Raw genomic sequence first — 13,165 nt, 5'->3', positions numbered from 1 at the left:
TAAAGAGTCCCAGGGATACGGATTTCACTTCCACACGTTACCAACACCAAGCGGTTGGCCAGATTTACCCCCAAATCAGTGGGCAGAGGCCCAAAAGCAAGTACTTTCTCTCTTAAACATGGGGGCTATTCAGTTGGTACCAGAAGAGGAAAAGGGACAAGGTTTCTACTCAAGACTTTTCCTGGTACCCAGAAAAGACAATTCATGGCGTCCTATCCTGGACTTGTCCTACTCTAAACACCTTTTTGGTGATTCCAAAATTCAAGATGCTGAATCTTCACCATTTGCTCCCTATGCTAGGCAAAGATGCCTGGTTGGCAACACTAGATTTAAAGGAAGCATACCTGCACATCCCAATCAGGGAATCTTGCAGAAGATGCCTACGCTTCAAAGCAGGCTACATGCACTATCAGTGCTCTGCACTGCTCTTTGGCTTATCTACTGTGCCCAGGGTATTCACAAGGTGCCTAGCTCCAGTCATTGCATTTTGCAGGCAAAGAAATATTCAAATATACCCATACCTGGATGATTGGCCAGGACATACATTTGAATCATCTGGCCTTTATACAAAGGGTGCTAACTTGTCTGGGGTACACCATAAACGAAAAGAAATCACACCTGGTACCTTGTCAACAAATTATATTCCTGGGAGCAAGCTTGAATACAACTTCCCAGATGGCTTTTTTCACACCAGAGAAACCAATTCATTTGGCAACGTACTTCAAACAAGTGGCCACAAAAACCCTGCTATCTGCAAGGCAAATACTACAAGCCTTGGGCTTCATGGCCTCCTGCATTCTTCTAATTCCATATGCAAAACTGTATATGAGGAAACTGCAATGGTATCTAAAAAGCCTATGGTGTCAGCATTCTCAGGATCTAGAAGCAATGATTCCTGTCATACCTTGCCTACGCCTAGAGTTCCTTTGGTGGGCAGAGGCCTGCCACCAAAAACAAGGGACTATCATTCACACTACCTCCTGCTGCCCAAACCCTAACAGACGCTTCAGACTATGCATGGGGGGGGCTCACCTGGCAGGGAAGTGCATTCAGGGCAAATGGAACCCAAGTCAAATGCACCTGCATATCAATCAGAAAGAAATGTTAGCTATACAGAATGCTCTGACAGCCTTCAAGGGCCACATTCTTCCAGGACAATTAATGATAAAGACAGACAACACCACTGTTATGTGGCACATATACAAGCAGGGGGTACACATTCTTATCCCCTCTGCAGACTATCCTTGGCATTGTGGAACACAGCCTTAAGCTACCAAGTGCACCTACAAGCTCATTTCCTGCCAGGAAAACTAAATAAACTGGCAGACGAACTAAGCAGAAACCTCATGTTCCCACACGAGTGGAAACTGGAACCAAGGATTTTAAACATGTTGACAAACAAATGGGGGAGCCCAGATATAGACCTGTTGCCCCCCCCCCCCCAGAACTATCAGTTGGACAAATTTTGCACAAGGACTCCCCACAAACAAGCTTGGAAAGTGGATGCTCTGTCCTTCAGCTGGATGCTGTATTCCTCCTCTGCCTCTGCTCTCCAAAGTACTACTAAAGATCAAACAAGACAAGCCAAGGACGATTTTGATTGCACCAGACTGGCCACGCCAACACTGGTACCTGCTCTTGCGCAGCGTGTCACTTTTGGCCCCATGGCACCTGCCGCAGACTTCTACCCTATTGTCTCAGCAGGAGAACCAGATTCTGCACCCTCAGCTTCAAACACTGAACCTAGCAGCCTGACTAATTACCTAATCTCTCCTTTACCATCCCTCAGTAAACCAGTGATGGATATCATTTTAGAGGGAAGGAGGCCTGGTACTACTAAATCCTATGCTGAAAAATGGAAAAGATTCTGTGCCTGGAACCAACCAATCTCAAAGGATGAGCATAACAGTGCCTAATTTACCTCAGATTTTACAATACTTAACTGAGATGCTTCACAAGGGCATGTCTTTCTCTTCCATCAAAATTCATGCCTCAGCCATTTCAGCTCATTATAACACAGAACATCCCCTCTTCTCTCATCCACTTCTCAAGCAGTTCCTCAGAGGGGCCAAAAATTTACGACCACCCAGGAGAGCTCCAACTCCAGCCTGGGACCTTAACTTTGTCTTGGAGAAACTCACTCTTCCTCCTTTCGTGCCAGCTGGTACTGCAGATTTAAAATTCCTTTCCTGGAAAACAGCTTTCCTTTTAGCAATCACTTCTGCAAGAAGGGTATCTGAGTTACAGGCCCTTATGGCAGTGAAGCCTTTCATCATCTTTCATACGGACAGGGTGTCCCTCAGGACCAATCCCTCCTTCATGCCCAAGGTGGTATCCAGTGTGGCTCTTAATCAGTCCTTTCATTTGCCAACCTTCTTTCCTAATCTACAGACCAAAGGGGAATAGATACTGCACTCCTTAGATGTGCACAGACAACTTAGATTCTACTTGGACAGGACTAAACCTCAGAGGAAATCTGAACAACTGCTGGTGGCATTTGCTGCAGCGGCAGAGGGGAAGGCTGTTTCAATGCAAACCATTTCCAAATGGATAGTCCTTTGTATTCATTTTTGCTACAAGCACCATGGAAAACCTATCCTGCAGGGTATCAGACCCCACTCAACCAGGGCTGCATCTACCTCTACAGCCTTTCTCAGAGGCGTCCCTACCAGCGACATCCTAGAAGCTGCTACCTGGAGGATCTGTACATACTTTCACCAAGCATTACCATCTACCAATTTTCTCTAAATCCAGAGCTGGCTTTGCCACTGCAGTCTTGCAGGGCCTTATAGCTGGTCCTAATACTATCTAAATTCCTCCTCCCATCCTTAGCTTTGGGAATCTACCCAAATGTGATGACTGCAACAGTGAAACACGAAGAACTTAGTACAGTTGTGTACACTTACCATAAATGTAGATGTTCGAGTGTATTCACTGTTGCAGTCCTGGTTACCCTCCCTCCAGCCCCGTCTTCTTTTGGCTATACCTCTACTTTCCTTTACTATGCTTAAAAGCTTTTTGGTGTATTTGCTTTTTTGGTTGAGGTATAACCTTGTAATTTTATATATTTTATTGCTTCCCATTGGGGGGCACTTGATATCTGGGGCAAGAAAAACTGATGTAATGGCGTCAGCTGCATGTTTTATACCCCTGACGGCCTGACGTCACGGAAGAAGAGTCAGCAACCAGCGCAGGACCCAAGACTTTGTTAATCAGGCCGACTGAGGGCTACTGCAAGCAGATAACCCAAATGTGATGACTGCAACAGTGAATACACCCGAACATCTACATTTATGGTAAGTGTACACAACTGTACTTTTTGATTCTTTATTTCATATGAATGGATGAAAATTATTAAATTGTTTCTTTCTTAATTAAATAAACAGTCCTTGAAACTCAAATTGATGCTTTTTCAAGCATTCAGGTTGTTTCTGAAGTCAAAACAGAATTAAAATTACATTTAGTGGGGCTCTTCCTTACATTTGTTTCTCAGTCAGTTATGCAGTTAGTAAATAAAAGTAGTGTTACCAACAGAAAAAGATAGTTGAAGAAACACAGTTTCCCATGTATCCCATGTATTATTGCACTAAAAACTTCATTAATCTTCTTTTCCTAATCATAGTTTTAAACGAATGTCATTCAACTCATGCTCCTTCATTGCATTCAGTCTCTGTTTCCAAATGCTTTCTTCTTAGAATAGTATATTTCACCTCCCCCACTCGCAGCAAAGTTTACAAAACATTTTTTGCATCAACTGTTTTAAGAATGTGTTCAGTGTGAACATCTGAATATTGGGTTGTACCTTCACCAGGCAGTATTCTTTGCATATCCAGTCTTGGAATTGAGTGTACTTTGGTGCACTTTGACAGTCAGAGCCTTTACTCTGTTGCTTGTCTGAGTCTTTCTTTCTCAGGATGTCTTTTTTTAATATGATTTTGCATTTGTGTCAGCTCTTATCCCCTGCAGTGGGACCCTCAAAATAAGACGTGCCAGACCTGCAGTGTTCTCCTTATTAATCTTTGGGGAGAGTCCTTTGCAGTGTATACTTGTTTCCCACCCTCCATCACATTGTCGTCGGATGACTCCCCCACCTACTTTGGGTGTTGTATACTATGTAAGTCTTACAGGTTTATTTAACTGTATATCTGTTTACTGTTTTTCAAGTGCAGCTTGTCTAGGTTTCATGAAGGTAGAACTGGGGAGTGTGGGACCAGGCTAACTTGACATGGTGATATCATGGCAGTTCAAGGGGGTTGAGTAGGCTCTTGGAGGGATCTTTGAAGAATTGTATCATGGTGAAGAGATTATAAAAGAGGTCCAACTATTCTAAGAACATTTATGCTAGCATGTATAAAACATTAACCAGTGATAAGTTACTGGAAAACAGTAGAAACTGGAGGGATGTCTAAAATCTGAAAGTTTATTTCTGTTTTGATGTCTCTTTTTTTTTACTGTAAAAAATTATGAAGGATCTAGGATGTTTCAAATGTACCTTTAATTTTTTTTCAGGTGCCTGATACTGAACGCATTCCTCAAGTAAAGAAAGAAACCAATTTTGCACTACAGGGAAAGCACAGAGCAAAGAGAAAGCCACCTAAAGGAATGCACATCACTAAAGAAGATGTTGATCTTTTATCAGCTACCAGCACTTCTGCTACAACCGTTTTACGACAGCTGGACACAGATCTAATTTCCATCAAACGTCAGGTTAGCTCTTGAAAGTGCTGCATGTACCTTTTATTACTGAGCAAAGATTAGTAAATGTAACAGTCTTTGTACTAGTGCCAAATGCACCATTTTAAATTTAGATTCAATCTGAGAAAGTGGGATTACAGTTTTGTGTAAGTCGAGGAGTAGAACCAAAAATGTATTCTACTCAAATTAATTTTCCCCTTGATTGTTTGAGAGTATTGCTGGAGCAATATGGCTTGTGCACGTGGAGAGATGGGGGATTAAAAACACAGAACTTAGCTTTTCATAACTTTCCTAACTGCATGTTACAAATAATGGAAAATTATTTTATTCATCACTGCAGACCCAGTAGCTCTGATTTATGTTTTGCTCATTTTGTCACTCATTCTTTTGCATGACAGAATGGATTGCAGTGTAATTTTTCCAAATGTTCAGTTTATCTAAGCTTTGTTGAACATTTGTTTTGTCGTAACAGGTAAGTGGGTTTTGTATTGGAGGTGTGTGTCTATGTGTGTGTCTGTGCAAGTGCATGCACATGTGTGTGGATTAGGGTTAGGCTAAGGGTTAAGGAAGGGGAGTGATTTGGTGTTTGTGTGAGTGTTTGATATAGGTAGGGTAAGGGTTAGGTAAGGGGATAGATTTAGTGCTGTACATATGTGTTGGTGTGAGGCTGTCTTGTTTAGTGATAGTGTTAATGAAAGTTTGTTTTAACTAAGATGTAGGGTTAGGGTTAGCACGTATTACTTACTCCAACTCTAATCCTACACCCTACCTTAAAAAAAAACTTTTCTGTAAAATTACCACTGATAGGACAAATTAGTCTAATTTTTTGGAGGGGGTTTTAGTATAAAGATTGCTAAAGGAAATTAACTTTCTTTTTGCAGTCTTTAGGCCTTGAGTCTTTTCTGTTAAGACTCGAGGCCTGCAAAGACTACAAGCACTGTTGATAATTACCTGCTGGTTTTGGAAAGTAGATCTATATTTTTTGTCTGTGAGTTGTTAAACTGAGAGTGCTGCTTTCTGTTTTACCTGCTCCAGTTTATTTTCTGTTTTAAGAAATATGCTTAGCCTGGTGTTTTTTTTTCTGGGTGGCAGATAGGCACTTAAATTACCTAGGCTGCACATTTCATTTGTGTTTTTTTTTCTCGTTGGTTAATTTGCTTCCTGAGTGATAGTTAAATCCACAGAAGTTCTGTTTTCCCACCCTACCATTCCTTGATCTGCTTTTTTAACTTGATTTTAAGCTGCCCACCCTTACTATAAATTGAGCTTTATAAGCTTCTCCCTTTCTGTACTGCTATCTATATCTTGGATTATTTATTTGCCTTTATTTTTGCTTATTTTGGTAAAAAGGTGCATTTTGCCTCTCATTGTCTATTCTACTGTTTGACTTGCTCTAAATTCATTATCTTGCTAGCTGTTGGATATTTTTACACTCTAGCAAGCTCTTTTCTGTGTTTTTACATCGAGGATATTGGATTTTCCACCTAGTAGTAGTGGGTGGTAGCCTGGTCTGTATAAGTTTGGGAAACACATTAGAGATTCCTGCATGTAACTGCCTTATTGGCTGGAGGGCTTATTAATCAGCTTACTTTGTTTTAAGTGCCTTTATAAACTCTGCAGAGTTGAGGAGCTCTTGTGTCATTCCTACAAAGTGAAGTACTTTTATTGAATAATAACACTTTCATAAGCGGTTTAGAGTATACTGCTGTTTTCTTGGATTACTTATTGCCTTTTCTTAAGTTTGTCTGTGGTAGTCTTTCGCTCCGGACTCTCTTATTGTGCTTTTACATTAGGAGGACTGTGATTATTCATCTAGTGACACTAGGTGTTTACCTGGTCTAACTGAGTTGAGAAGCGCACAGAAGGGGTCAAAGAGCTCTAAGTGTAGTTGTTTTATTGGCCAGAAGGCTCATTAGTCAGTTTTTTTGTGTTTCCAGTGCTGGTATGAATTCGGCACATTTGCACAGAGTGGCTCACTATGCCAGTTCCCTGTACTGACACAAACATCGGGAAACATTGCTTATTTTCATTGTACTGTGATGAAAGTTTATTGTGCTATTTATTGTTTTTCTGCACTTCCTTAAAGTTTAAAGTTGCATTTTCATGCTGCTGTAAGGACTGCTCTTCTGCATTGAAATATATTTTATCTGGTGTTGTTTAGTTAGTATTAGGCATCTGTATGAGGTTCCGTAACACTTGTGCTCTAAACCAGTCATTTTACATTAAGAGGGTCAAAGTCTGTGCTCCTGTGGTAGGAGAGGACTGATTTCACCAGTCTGAGCTGGGAATTGCTGGTGGAAAGCGCATTGCTTACCTGATTAGCCTTAGGGCGCAGTTACTGCAAAACTTGTTTTTTTTTTCTGAAAGTATATAAGCCTTGTTTTTTGTAAGAAGCTGTTCTTTCCACAGCAGCAATTATTGATGTCTTGTGTACATGCAGTCACCAGAAGTTGAAATTTCCCTATAAAAACCACCTCAGTCCAGCGTTACTCACGGGGCAACTAGTTTGTGCAGTGAGCAGCATTTATGCATTTAGTTAGGACTATTTAGGTCTACCTTACCTTATTATAACACCCAGGACTATTGCTGCTCAGGTAGCATCTGGTTTGGTGATGGGCAGTATCGCTGGTTAGGTTAGCTGCAGATTACACCAAGTAAGCACCCTTCCCTCATCCAGTTGCAAACACCCTCCACTCCTATCCTTTCAAGTACACATTAGGACCTGTGACCATGGATAGGCAGTTTTCCGCTATGTCTGCATCCTGCTTGGTAGACATGGGCTTCTTGAGGCAATGTAGCAGTTGCCTTATGTACACTGAATACCACTTGTTTCCTCGAACCGACAGATGCATTATGTGAGAGATGTAGTTGTGAATTGACACTGCAGGCTAGGCTCTCACATGCAGACATAAAAAGCAACAAACAAGTTGTCAGCAACTCGCATGCATCACTCTCTGCACCCACAAAGAACCACACATGTAGACCCAAAAATGCAGAGGTGCTTACATGTGACTTGCCTCTCAGCTGTAGTCCTCAGAAAGTCCACATGCACACAAACAAGACAATTCTCATCACAACACATAAAGCCACATCTTGTGTCTGAAGTACCAAGCCCATAAAGCGAAACACTCAGCAGCCCAATATTCTGGTCATACGAGACTCCATTGTGAGACACAATATTGTCCCTCTTATGACTCAGTCATAGTCCACATGGACCTGAATGGCCTAAAATGTACCTCCTTGGATTGTATGAAGAGAGACATGATTGAGCTCTGAGTATGTGTCACAAGCAAGTATGAGCCTAGCACTGAGCATCCCCAAGGATGATGCCACAGTACCAGCAGAAAAAGATCAACTTGAAGAATTGGCTTAGCTGCTGGTGTCATTCCAAAGGGGTCCAGGACTTGTCAGCCTGGGAGGACATCATTATCAGGCCACACTGTTTTTCTAGGGATGTTCTTCACCGGTCACCTCTAGGCTTTCGGATATTAGCCAGAACATTACCCACCCCTTAGTGCCTTTTTTAGACATTGCCAAACAGAAAAACCTTCCAATATAACAAAAGCTACTCAGCACAGACTAAAGGTGTTACTGCTCAATGCTAGGAATCTTATACTGCATTCCCTGGAAGCTCTCCTCACCCTGGAGAATGCTGACGTCTGTGCAGTTACTGAAACATGGTTGAAAGCCATGAAAAGCACTCTAGCAGTGCATGGCTGTAATGCCTTTCATACATTCTGACCATCCACTGATCATGGAAGAGCAAAAGGCGGATTTGTATTTGTCTGCGTAAAAGATGAGCACACCTCAAGGCTGGTTAAACAATATGACATGCTTGAGGTACTCCATGTCCAACTAACCATGGGAAAAGTCCATTACCATATTCTTGCTAGCTATAGGTCCCCCACCATGAACCAGGAAACCCATACATCATACCTGAAGGTACTAGAATCACTCACTGTCCAGCCCAGTACCATACTCATGGGTGATTTTAATTACTGTGCATTAACTGGGAGGCATACACGACCACTATCATGCAGGCCCAGAGATTTCTTGACTTTGTACATTCAAATGCTATGGAGCATCTAGTCTGCACTCCCACTAGGAGAACAAATATTCTTGATCTGGTACTCCTAAATATGTGAGTGCTGCATACAACCCCACTGCCACCCCCGTGTGATGTCCTCACTGGTAAGATCAGAACATATAGCGGTCTCCCTTGAAATGAAGATAAAACTAGCCTCCCCACCTAACCCCAAAAACTTTAAGATCTTCTCTAAGGTAAATTTACCCCTGTTAAAGGGCTGTATAGCTACTTTCCAAGCTCCCCCAAATCTAGAAAACATAGAAACCTATGCAAGAGGCGTACACAAAAACAAAAGCCCTGTATGACCATGTGAACAACTGTGAAGAAACAGCAATACCAAACCGAAATAATTTCAGGTCAAACCACAAAAACAAGCCACGCTGGTGGACCCCTGGTACTAGTAGGTTGTACAACAAAAGAAAGAAAATCCTGTCAAGGAGTAAGAAGGTGTGGTACAAAACAGAGCAAAACATTCCTTATTAGTCAAACAAGCAATTCAGGGAACAAGTCAAGTCTCTGAAAGCAGACTTTTGAGGTAAAAATAGCCTCCAAAGCTAAGGATAAAACGTAAGGCATTTTTCAGTTATGTCCGCATTTTTAAGGGCAATACCCAACAATGCGCAAAGTTAGTTGTAGGTGGTACCACCTATGCTCAGCCGGAAAATATAGCAAATCAGCTGGTCAACAGATTTGGCTCAAATTTCACCTCCTGATCGACCCCAGTTCTCCCCCAAGAAATAGCCTTCACCACTGCACCACAAATTATCACCAAAAAACAGGTTGCCACTGTGCTATCTAAAGCTAAAAACACAACGTCATTGGGGCCTGACCCTGTACCAGGTTGCCTCTTAAACAGCTGAAGTCAGAACTTGCCAAGCCCTTTAGGATCTCTGTTTAACCACAGCCTCTGGACTGGCTTTGTCCAAGAAGAGTGGAGGACAGCAACAGTCATCCATCTGCGTAAAGGTGGGACCATCTACTGACCAGGGAAATTACAGACCCATAAGTTTGACTAGTCTTATATGTAAGGCCATGGAAAGAATAATCATGGACCTGATAAATAATGACATAAGAAACCTCCAAAAACTGGACCTGATGTAATTTGGCTTTGTCAAAAGCAGGTTATGCCTATTGAATCTGGAGGATTTCTTTGGGAAAGCCGCTAAGGCCATGGATGAGGGTAAAACAGTGCACACCATGTGCTTGGACCTGGCCACAGTATTTGACACAGTTCTCCTCTCGAGTATTATAAGAAAATTCACAAAACTGGGCATAAATCCCTGCATCACCAGATTAATAGCTAGTTGGCTCATAGACAGGACACATGGTTAAAGTGGGTGAAGCCAGATCCAGCAAGAAGCCAGTTACTAGTGATGTGCCACAGGGCTCAGTGTTGGGACCACTGCTGTTCAGAATATACTTCTCTGAATTCAAAGCTAATGTGGAAGGCCTCTGGATGACACTTTGCCAATGACTGTAAGCCGGAGGCAATCATTGAATCTCCCAGCAATGTAGATATCCTTCAGGAGGGTGCAGATCAGACAAAATGATTGGTGCCAGAACCAGGGCCTAAAATTAAATGCAAAAAGATACATTATCATACCCTTTGGGAAGTGAAATACCCCTGCAAATTAAAACATCAATACTACACCCATAAGAGTAGACTCAAAGGTGAGAGCTCTAGGTACACAGATAGATAGTAGCCTGAACTTTGACAACCATGTGTCCACAGTGATGAGGAAGTCCTTATCTGTGGCATAACTTTAGTAAAGGTATGGTATCCAGATCCAAGGAAGTTATAGTTCTCCTGTACTCAGCCCTCATTAAACCAATAATGGAGTACAGTGTGTCATTTTACATGAACTTGACTAGGCACTTACAGCAGCTGAAATGACCTCAGAGGTTCCTCACAAAGAAAATACGGGGTGTAAACAATAAGAAATATGCAGATAGAGTAAAAGCTCTATCCCTTTACTCTGTCTCCTACCGAATATTAAGGGGGTGAACTATGCAACTCCTACAAGGCACTCAGAAATCCAGCCATGATGGAGCTGCTACAAATCTGCAAGTCAGACAGCATGAGGGTCACCCGATCTAGGGATCTAAACTTGGTCAGCAACTCAAACAAAACTTGCTGGAGAGAGATATGTGTTTCAGAGTGCCCCTTTTTTGGATCAGGTTCATATTCTCATTAACCAGAGACCGTCCTTGGCCCTCTTCATATGCAGTTTAGATAAATGGATGGGGAATCACAAATTCACCTGGGGTAGTGCCTATGTCACTTATGGACAGGGGCAGTCTATACGATATTGTATGCATAGGCACAAGCAGGGCCGGTGCTAACATTTTGGGGGCCCCCAGCAAGGTTCAAGTTTGGGGCCCTACTCAAGAGAACATCAAGCGTGACCACATTGCCATTGCACCTCCTTCCCTGTCAAGCTCATCCAGCACCATTTAACCACTAGTGTCACTACATTCAGATCATTAAGAATTGATGTGCCAAGCCACAGACTGGCATTTAGTACCAAGGTTACATTACGATAAACTTCTGTACTACAGTATGGTAGCTAATCACAGGTACACACATTGACTGACACTTAATAGCAATGTTGCATTAAGACAACCCCCTGTATCACAGCAAGGTAGCTACTCACAGGTGCGCACACACTGACTAGCATTTAGTGCCAATGTTACAATCCTGATAAACCCCTGTACCACAGCAAGGTAGCGACTCACAGGTGCACATGACAAGGTAGCAACTCACAGGTGCACACACTGACTGGCATCGAATACCAATGTGACATTATGAAACCTCTGTACCACAGCAAGGTTGCCACTCACAGATGCAGACACTGACTGCATACTCAACTGCCCAGATTTTCAAAGAATGTCCAGATGTGACTCTTGTTTGGTCTGTTCCTCAATTTAGAGTTTTCTGGATTTTTTGTGGCAAACCATTGATGACTGAATTCATTAAATGACAGGCATTTCAGTTTAACTTCATATACCCTTCAGAACATGCATGGTAAGACCTTTTATTCTAGTATTTTCAGTTTATAAGAGCAATATTTAAAATTTGCCCAGATCTTTGGGGCTGGAACCCCATTATCTATGGCTTTGTCCAGATTTTGTGTCATGAGATAAAGAGCTACAGCTGGCATTTAGTAGCAATGTTGTTACATTACGACAAGCCTGTGTACCGCATCAAGGTAGCCAGTCCCACACAGGTACACAGACAGAGACACAGACTCCCACACACAGAGAGACACAGACTCCCACACACAGAGAGACACAGACTCCCACACACAGAGAGACACAGACTCCCACACACAGAGAGGCACAGACTCCCACACACAGAGAGGCACAGACTCCCACACACAGAGAGGCACAGACTCCCACACACAGAGAGGCACAGACTCCCACACACAGAGAGGCACAGACTCCCACACAGAGAGGCACAGACTCCCAGACACAGAGAGGCACAGACTCCCAGACACAGAGAGGCACAGACTCCCAGACACAGAGAGGCACAGACTCCCAGACACAGAGAGGCACAGACTCCCAGACACAGAGAGGCACAGACTCCCAGACACAGAGAGGCACAGACTCCCAGACACAGAGAGGCACAGACTCCCAGACACAGAGAGGCACAGACTCCCACACACAGAGAGGCACAGACTCCCACACACAGAGAGGCACAGACTCCCACACTCACACAGACACTCCCACTCACACAGACACTCCCACTCACACAGACTGACACACACAGACTCCGACACACACAGAGAGACACAGGCTGATTTTTTTTTTGAAAATGCACTCCCTGCATCAGTTTATAGTGATGAAATATACAATAGTTTATGTTAAACTCTCAATTTTGTTTGAAGTTCAGTATAGGAAGTATTTTTAAATTGATGTTTGCTTGTAGGGGAAAATTTATTTTGTTTCTGCTTTTTATGATGTTTGATCTATGGTTCAGCTTCTAGAAAGAAATGTCAGGCTCCATCAGCTATCACAAATCAGAAGTATAGAGCTCTGCAGAAGATTAACTAGGGAAGTCATTAAACTGTTGAGATGATCCAATAAGTTATACTTCAAACAGAACAAATAGTGTGTTTGTTTTCTCCCCTTTACATAATGTTTATTTTCAGTTTCGGTAAGGAATATTTACATACAGAGTTTAATATGGGAAAACTATCTGTTAAATAAGCAGCTGTCAGATGGATCATTGTTACTACATCAGACACAGCCAGGAATGAGAAGAAAAATATATCTGACAACGCAATAAAGGTGTATCCCTCTGTGTGTTTTGTTACATTTTCTACATTGTTATATGAAATCATATTCTCCCCATTGAAGTAATTACAGTAGATACAAGGGGAT

General features: G+C 42.4%; 1 protein-coding gene across 3 annotated transcripts in view; it reads left to right on the top strand.

The window, feature by feature from the left end:
- Nucleotides 1-13,165, top strand: part of RCOR1 (REST corepressor 1) — a 559,543-nt gene that overhangs the window by 476,428 nt on the left and 69,950 nt on the right. For all 3 annotated transcript variants that reach the window (XM_044074531.1, XM_044074530.1, XM_044074532.1), the window contains one exon: nucleotides 4,510-4,707. In XM_044074531.1, coding sequence (XP_043930466.1) covers nucleotides 4,510-4,707 — 198 coding nt within the window. The remainder of the gene's footprint in view (nucleotides 1-4,509; nucleotides 4,708-13,165) is intronic.

Source organism: Protopterus annectens, chromosome 6.part0, assembly GCF_019279795.1.
Source record: "Protopterus annectens isolate FY-2018-M chromosome 6.part0, PAN1.0, whole genome shotgun sequence".
Classification (NCBI taxonomy): Eukaryota; Metazoa; Chordata; order Ceratodontiformes; family Protopteridae; genus Protopterus; species Protopterus annectens.
This window is presented reverse-complemented; position numbering and strand designations above follow the sequence as displayed.